The sequence below is a fragment of the Carlito syrichta genome, unplaced genomic scaffold, assembly GCF_000164805.1.
Source record: "Carlito syrichta isolate Samal-C Ts95f unplaced genomic scaffold, Tarsius_syrichta-2.0.1 Scaffold269246, whole genome shotgun sequence".
Classification (NCBI taxonomy): Eukaryota; Metazoa; Chordata; class Mammalia; order Primates; family Tarsiidae; genus Carlito; species Carlito syrichta.
The window spans coordinates 1-9,314 of NW_007213342.1; the positions used below are offsets into that span (position 1 = coordinate 1).

The 9,314-nt window shown below is 37.7% G+C and overlaps 1 protein-coding gene across 1 annotated transcript; it reads right to left on the bottom strand.

Moving 5' to 3' along the window:
• Window positions 1-1,141: 1,141 nt before the first annotated feature.
• LOC103254086 (solute carrier family 12 member 1-like) lies at window positions 1,142-9,018 on the bottom strand (the record flags this gene model as incomplete). Its single annotated transcript, XM_008052247.2, has 5 exons — window positions 8,937-9,018; window positions 7,972-8,067; window positions 4,641-4,780; window positions 3,182-3,292; window positions 1,142-1,253 (listed from the first exon to the last, which is right to left on the bottom strand). Coding segments are annotated over exons 1-5 (541 nt in total), but the record flags the coding sequence as incomplete, so codon positions are not given.
• Window positions 9,019-9,314: the final 296 nt, after the last annotated feature.

Here is a 9,314-nt window from a genome sequence, read left to right on the forward strand (position 1 = left end):
CAGGCAATCCACTCACCTCAGCCTCCCAAAGGCGCGGGATTACAGGCTGAGCCACCGAGCCCGGCTTTACAATTTTACTACTAATGTTCTAATCTCTTTAATCCTTGTTCCCAGAGATTGGATTCTAAATCTTTATACAAAATTCTCAATATAATATAGTGAGGAGCTTTGTTCATAAAATAATGCTATCCTGGAAGTTGTCATCAAATTACTTAAACAATCTAGAAGAGAAAAAGAAAGGAAAATGATAAAAAGAGGAGGGAGAAAATTGTGAACAAAAGAATCTGAAATGCAAAAATAAAGAAACAAAATCTGGTAAGAGTGGGAAGGATGGAAAATAATAGAAAGGAAAAGTATAGTAACATGCAAAACAAATAAAACACTTTTTATGAGAAAAAGAATCAGGAAAAAAGAGGTGATGTGATATAAAAAGGAAACAAGTACTGGCGACTGAGTAAATAATGAAGGGAAATATTTAAGAGAAAAATCACAGCAGTGGATTATTGAGTAAGCTAGAGAGGAAGGAGAGCAAAGAGTGTATAGGAGGAGTAGAATAGGAGAGACAGAGGTTGGATTTCATGTTCAGTGATGTTATCATAGGACACTACACTAATTCATTCTTACAGCCTTTTATGCCTGAAAATCTGACCGGAAATTGAGGCTTAACTAAGTAATGCTATAGGAAATCAAGGTGCACAAAAGTCTAGCAGGAAGAAATGGCTCTGTTTAACTTTGGTGCTCTGTAGCGGTTAAACAAATTATCCTAGCTGTGTTCTTTTCCCCTTCATATGCTCTCTATTGCTGTCATTTGACAGCAACAACCATCTGTCCAGCACTTTAAGGTTTACAAGACACTTTCACATTCCTATCTTATTTGCACATCAAAATTCCCCCAGAAAGTTCTTATTATGTTTTATTACTTTAGCAGGAAAATCTGAGCCCCCAAAATGTTTGATTTGTCTAGCTGCTCAGTGGCAGGACTAAGACACAACATGGGATCTCCTGAATCCAACTCTAAGTCAACTGGTCTCACTCTGGACCACACTGAACTTCCAAAGACTAGGGTTGGGCTGGTGAGAATGGTGATGAGGGGGGCAATGGAGAACCAGTTATTGAAAAGCAACTAATTTGTCACATGTACCTTGGTAATTAAAGAAACCTCTGGCCTTTTTTTCATTGTTGGATGGAATGACTGTTCCAATGAAGAAGTTTGCAATAGCAATGAGAAGAATGACCAGAAGAATCACTTGAGCCTGGAATGGCAAAGTAAAAGGAGACCACATTAGATTTATTTAGCTTTTTACATATTATGAAAGTTATGATTATACATTGGAGAAAGACTCTATCTCATTATTTTAGTTCAGACTTTGCTACCCAGAGTAGGTAATAAATGCATCTCTATAGAATGGCATCTCAATGAGCCTTATTCTTCCTGGATGTAGACACTACATTTTCATTGGAAGCATGTGTTTGGACACTTGAAGGTGACATTTCAAGAACATTCCAAGTAGCAGGTGAGTAACTCCTACAGTAATGTAAATGGAGCTAAAAGTTTTAACACTGATAGATGAGTTTTTTTCCAGGGAGAGCACCTACAGTTTCTTGCTTTTCCCAGTGCTAACTGCAGAAGGAGTTTGAGCACACAGAATGATACGTAGAATACCTGTGATGCCCAGGGCACTTGATATCAGGCTGCCGCTGTGTGCTCAGTACAAGCAATCTGCAAGGTAGACTGGCCAGATGGTCTTCCAATATTTCAAGGCTTTTATGACTTGGTGTTATCATATGGTATTTCCTTTACCTGGGATATACTTCACTCTATTCTTTGCTTACAGTATTTTCTTCTTCTCGTCCTTTAAGTCTGTTATCTCCTCAGAGAGGCCTTTCTTGACCACTTAATCTAAATAATAACACCTATATGTTCACTGAGGACTTACAATAGAACAGGTGTAGTTTTAACTTCACCTGCATATGTTTATTTAGGTAGATAATACCACTAACAAGCTAACAACCCTATGATATAGGTAATATTATTATCACCAGTTTAAAGATAAAGAAACTGAGGCACAGAGAGTTTAAATAATTTACTGAAGGTCACAGAGATATAAACCAGATCTAAATCCAGGTACTCTGACTATAGAACTGGGGCTTTAAATACTAGCTTTGACAACCATTAAATTTCACTGCTCCCCTGGGAGTAAAGTAGTTTACAGTAGACTTCCCCTTGTTTTTGTTTTGTTTCTTTCTCAGTATTCTGTTTATTTTCTTTACAGCACTTTCTATAATTTATCATTTTAAATTTATTCATTCACTTGTTTATTACTCATATATCCACAGACCATATATTGAACTAGGGCAGGGATTGCCTGTTTTGGTCAAAACTGAACACCTAGTGCCAAGCAGAATGTTCATCACATGGTAGGCACTTAATACATTTTTGTTTAATGTGCAAATGCAAAATCTAAAAAACATCATGTAAGAATGTTTTCTACTGCCTTTTATAGATGGGAGTCTTTGAACATCTTTCCATTTCTTACAACCACTTGAGCTCTAGTTACTTCAACTCCAGGCGCGTAGGAACATTTTCAATTGTATCAATCACGGTAGATTCATAAAGGAGGCAAAAGGTATGCTTACCATTATTCAGAAATTTGCTATCTGTTTTATAACTAGTTAAACTCAGTTGTTTTGTGGTCCTGCAGCATATGATGCCCTCAAAGTTGCTGGTGAAGTACTAAGTTTCAGAAGAGAATGAATGCTTTTGCCTCTAGTACCTTCTCCCAATACACTTGTCATTTCTTTTGGGCTTTAACATCCACAGGCAGCTTAAAAGGCAATACCAGAGTTTGTGATTGAGAGACACAGGCTTCCAGAGTGCATCATTGCTGTGATCATAAGGGGCCTGTGCATGAAGATGGCAGCCACCTCGGTGGCTGTGTCGCTGTGATGACAGCACAAAGAAGGACAAAACACAGGATTGTCACGTGACTTGTGAGTTGAATCATGACTGTCTGGATTTTGTGCTTTGTGGTTTTGGTGTTCCACATAGCACTAACCTGATCCTTTCACCATAGTAAATAATAACAGCAATTCTTTCTGAGTTTGGGGTTCCTCCTATTCCTGAAATTTTTTTCAGGACCTGACCAGATGATGTTGATAATATCATTTTTGAGAAATTCACCTTTGCTTCCCATTCCATTCCAGCTACTGAAATTCCTAAAAGAATCACCACCGTGATAGAGCCTATAATCCGGATGTCATTGGTTGGATCCACCATCATTGAGTCGCTCTCCTGGGGGTGTGAAATATTAAATGGTTAGAGATACAGCTTTTTGCAAGTGTGTCTCACTGTAGCTTTTTTTTTTTTTAAGTCAGAGTCTCACTCTGTTGCCCAGGTTGGAATGCAGTGGCATGCTCATGGCCACCGCAGCCTCAACCTGTTGCACTCAGGCGATCCTTCCGCCTCAGCCTTCCAAGTAACTGCAACTACAGGTGCACGCCAACACACCTTGCTAATTTTTAAAAATTTATTTATGGTAGAGACGAGGTCTGGCCAGGTTGCCCAGGCTTGTGTCAAAACCCTGGACTCAGACAATCCTCTAGCTTCCACTTCCCAAAGTGCTGGGATTACAGGTGTGAGCCACTGCTCCTGGTGCTTATTATAGCATTTAACAGTAAAAAGAAATATTGTGTACTAACACCTGGGGCCATTTAGGATAATAGCAAATTGAAACATTCAAAATTTGAGAAGTTAAAGAACCTAGCGTTAATTTTTTTTTCTGTGGAAATAGACCTTTGATAGCTAAGGTTAGGAGTTAGAAGTTTTAGAGATTCTTTCTAGTCATAGTTTTGGAAGCTATTGTAGCACTCAGTAAAAGTGTGTGTACATATACAAGTTTTGTTTTGCTTCAGAAGAATGAGCACTCACTTTTGCATATTAGAGGAAATCTAGAAAAATAAAAATGGTTTTACAATGTGAATGCTGGAAATTAAGTGCTATTCAATTTAAGAACAGACCACAAAAACCTGATAATACAGCTCTTGAAGATAATATAAATTTATAACTTATAAGCTTATTTATTTATCTAATTTTAAAATAGTTGCACTTTTACCAATTGAATTCAGTGAATACCTTCACTAGCATGAAGAAAGGACTAGAAGTTAGTTGGTATACCAGTTAGTTAATGTGCTTGAGCATGCACCACCCTAGACTGGCCACCTACCTAGAAAATGCCTAGTTTTCTGCAGTGAGTTATTTTAATGTTTAAACTTTCTTTCCCTTTGGAGCTCTATAACCATAATCATAGTATTGCTTCTGATAGTAATATCCATTATTTTACACACTATTTCACTTGATCTATACCACACTTCTGTGAAATACATTTAACAGAATTATAACCCATATTATAGATTTGGAAAACAAGGTTCAGATGAATCAAGGAGCTGATGCAATGTCTCTCAGCTGGCAAATGTGAGCGCCTGGACTTCAAGCCAAATCTTCTGATGCCAAGCCCAGGCTCCTTCCACTATATCCAACTTTTTTCCTTTCATCTGGCTATACTAATAGCCCCTAGTGCCCTGGAAAAGCAAACTAATGGAATTATCTTGCTTGGCTAAAGAAAAGAAAAGCTTTTAATTACCTTAAGAAGATCTACCACAGTCTCAGCAAATCCCACCACATACATAGCAACAGCCACTGCATTGGCAAAAGCAAAGATCAAGCCTATTGACCCACCGAACTCGGGGCCTAAACTTCTGGAAATGAGGTAGTAGGCCCCACCTGAAACAAGAAATGAACACACTTTACATGGAGGAACTGCTTGTTTATAAGACCAGATAATTTTGAACATCTGAGAGCATTTGAAATGTGAATTAATCTAATAAAAATATGATAACATTCTAATAATTTTAGGAATTTTGTATCACCCTAATGAAAAATAGCCCTTCTTGGTACTCTGTACATCATCTATAATAGCAGTATCCTAACCATAAAATCCAATTGATTAAAACCTAAATGTAAAAGATAAGCTACAAATGAAAACACAGCAAACTTTACACAAAAATTATTTGTATTTAAGCAATATTGAAATGTTCAATGAATAATGCAACTGAAGTAAAATTTTCTATCAAAAAGTTTTCAGGAGTAGGAAAGCCTGGATAGAAAATGAAGTGGGTGAAGTTTATCTTCTAACTTCCTTTCTGTTGCATATACAATTTTATATATTTATATTTCATACCTTTTACATAGATACACTTTCCTGGTACATATTCACTGCATAAAATATGTGTCTAGTGCTAGGTACTATCCATTCCATAAGTGAGGCTTGGTTTTCTATGGTTTTAGTTCAAGAAGGCATGATTATTACCAAGTAGTCATATATGCATAGGGGTAGCAAGTGGAAGAAAAGTAGGGAGGGCCTTGGAACAATTCCTTCTCTCTTGGACATTGAAAAAATAGTTCTAGACAAGGCTGTGTACATCTGTGCATATGAAAGACTGAACTAGATTGGCCAATGGCCTAGGAAGTCCCTAGAGCAGGTTACTGAAAGTAGATAGGACTAGATGTTAAGAGGCCTGATTATCACAGACCACAGTAAATTAGTGACTCCTAATACTGAGGTGGTTTTGGAGGCAGAGGGATTTGGCATGAGAATGACATTAAATGAGACACCTAAAAACAAAACAAAATGACTTTTTGCTGATTAAAATTTTTCTTTCACTATAGAAACTCTTTTAGCTTCATGAATCACTGAGGTGGTTTTGGAGGCAGAGGGATTTGGCATGAGAATGACATTAAATGAGACATCTAAAAACAAAACAAAATGACTTTTTGCTGATTAAAATTTTTCTTTCACTATAGAAACTCTTTTAGCTTCATGAATCAAAGTCCTCTCTAAAAGTGCAACATATTCTCTAGGTGGAGCAAATCCCCATTATTTCCTTTACACAGATTACATTCAACAGCTTTGCTAGCCAGGGACCTAGGTAGGGTTGATCAAAATGAGGGACAGGCAGGGTTGGTCAAAATGAGAGACAGGCGTGAAAGTGTGTTATGTGTCAGATAGTGTTTTAGAAGGCCCTGAGTGGGGAGATCTGATGAGGGACCTAAGTAGAGAACCAGAGAAAGCAAAAGGGAAGGGTAGGGGGACGAAGGGAAATGAGAAGAGCAATAAACTTCATCCCATTTATTTTCTGCATAGGCCTACATGCTCCTAGATGATTTGAAAGTAATTCCTTATTTTTTTCTTTCCTTTTGATGATATTCCCTTGCCTATTGGCCACTGGGAACATAATGTTTGGGCTGAATCCTGAGTCCCAGGTGCAGGAGTGGTTTACTGAGTAGGAATCGTCAGCATTATGGACTGGGGCACTGCAGAAGACCCATGCTGAGGATACTTGGGAGAGAGCCAGAGAGGTTCATCCAATGTACAAAGGAACCATATATTTTACTGTAATAGTCCATGACTTCTTACTAGACACATAGTTACTCTCCACTTTATAAACATGTTTCATCACAAGAAATAGGTGAAATAAATATTTCCTGGAGATATTCTAACTTTATAGAAATATTTTTGAGAAAAAAATTTGCCTTGATCTTTAAATTTTGGGTTACTTTGTTTCATTTTTTAAAAGATGTTGGAGACTAATTAGCAAATTCAAATTTCACTTCCGATATTAAATCAGCTTCAGAAATGATTAGTCACCAAACCTGTAGTCATAAGTAAATTAATGGACTTACCTCCTCTTACTACTCCATTTGTACAAATAGCAGACATAGAAATACCTGTGAGTGTCGTCACTACCACACTCAGGCCAATGATGATGACTCCAAGACCTGCAAAATCCCCCAAGAAAAGTGTTTGGCTCCAGTACTGAAAGAGGTCACCAGTACTTCAGAAGTCAGTGGTCTGAATCTTGCCACAGAAGGATCAATCTTCCTATGAAGACCTGAAATGTTCTAAAAGATCTCTTTCCACAAGGGCGTAGGAAATACCTGAAATGTACTAAACTTTAAAACTGAAGCCATATGCAGGAGTTGTTTTCCAAGAAACATCAGCAAGAGATATGCAGACTGGCCTGAAAAATAAAATGTTTAACCAAGAAATGTGCACTTCTGTAAGGCATGACCTGCAATGTGCCAGAGAGAACCGTTAGAAAAGAAATCAATGTAGACCTGGACTATACTCACCGCACCTTACATTTTCTTCTTCATCTGGCTCCTCCAAAAGGCTAGCCAGTCTTTAAGAATATTTGGCTACTTCCTTGATCCCATCACAAAAGTATATAAAAATGTTTGCCTACCCGTAGCAAATGATGAGGGCATTAGATATCTTAAAGATTTTACCTCCACGGACAAACCCGTTAGTTGCTATTGCAGAAGTTGACAACCCAGTAATAGAAGTTACCATGGTGGAAAGAAGAATTATGAGAACTCCAAGACCTGTTAGCAATGAAAGATAAAAGATAATACATTTTACTTTTTTTCCTTGGATTCCCTATCGCTGCAAACTATACTGCCTTTAAGTTTTCGGGTCCATGCCTCAGATCCCAATGGAGTTTCTTTGTGCTAAGGAGAAACTGGTATGCTTGGCATAAAGATGAAGTCAGAGAACGGCTCATTTTGATGAAGGATGGTTTCCAAAAGTAAACACAATCTAAAATGTAGCCTTGAAAAGGAAAAGTTGACTTAATGCTGATGTCCTGGGAGAGGATATACCTTGGCTGTGAAAAGAGAAAACATGACATTTAACCTTCTTTCTTGCTTGAAAGGAACCTGAATGAGAAAGTTGGGGGTTTGACAAAGGTTAACCTTTCCCATTTTTCTTGCATCCTTTTGCCTGGGGGAGGAAGAGTAAAAATAAACCAACTTGCATTACCTTTGAAAACACTCCAGAAAGGTCAGTGGTGAACTAATAGAGCCTGTGTTGCCTTTACCTTACAAATGATCGTACAGGTCACAAGTTTAATTACCTCCTCTGACATATCCATTTGTGACAATAGCAGAGGTGGATAAACCAGTGATACCAGTCACTGTCACGGCTAAGCCGATGATAATCACACCAAGACCTCAGTTGAGAGAGGAAAAATAAAGGCATTAAATGGTGGAACAATCCATTTGATTATTTACATAAAAGCAAGTAAGTTTAGGGTAATCACCAAAGTACCACATTTGAGTTTAACAAGTTGGCCAGAAAATCACCAGAGAATAAACGCTGAGCTTTGAATTTTTCTGCCTGTGGTAGCTCAAGTTCCAAGAACATCAAGGGCTAAAATGGGCAGTGCTAAGCTGTATACAACAGCACAGCTATGACTGATCATGACTTGATTTGAACCCCATTTAAAAAAATTTGAGACGAGGTCTCAGTATGTTGCCCAGGTTGTCCTTGAAGTCCTGGGCTCAAGTAATCCTCCCATTTCAGCCTCTTGAGTAGCTGGAACTACAGGCACACACCACCACACCTGGCAGAGCCCTATTTTTGATAAAGTTTTAAGCACCTATAAACATAATGACTTGTCTACAATTCCAAGCTGTCACTATAACTAGAGATTAAATGTTCAGCTTTCCAGGTAACTGTCATTTTATGGACATTTGGTCATGTAGAGCTGGAAAATTAAATACAGTATAGCAAATTATTCATCTGATAGATGGATAAAGTAGAAAGAATCGAATTAAACTACATTACTTTATTGGTTTTGTAACCTCTGGCATATTACTTATTTTCTAAATCAGTAATGGCAATGAAATTAAAAAGAATGCATGTGTAAGGTAGCTACTGTAGTGCATAGCACACAGTACAATCAGTGTTACTGCTTTATGAGCATATCCTCAATAGTCATAATAGCTATTTTTGTTTAAAAGCCTACTATAAATCCAGTTATGTGACAGACAGTGTGAAAGATGTAAGGAACACACAAAATGGAATTTAAAAAGTTACCTTCAAGAGTCTTATGGTTCAGAAGGTCAATGATTATAAGAAAAGGGAGAAAGTGATAGAGGCCAGAATTCAAGGAAGGCATGACTGCTTTCAGCATCAAGAAACACACAGCCAGGAGGATACTGAAGGGTTGCAGAATATTCCAGGAGATACCACTTGGGCAAAAGGATTATTTTGAGCTGAAGGTGATTGAAAAGAAGAAGATACATAAAAAGCTCTTGATCTCCTAAAAGCAGGACATAAATTTATAAATGTATCTCACCCTCTCTACCAGGAAGAACAGAAACTAATCACCAGAGACAACTTTAGACCCTTATCAGCCTGAAAAAGGCAACATAGGAATCTACACAAGTCTTACTGACTAGCCCTTATCATTTC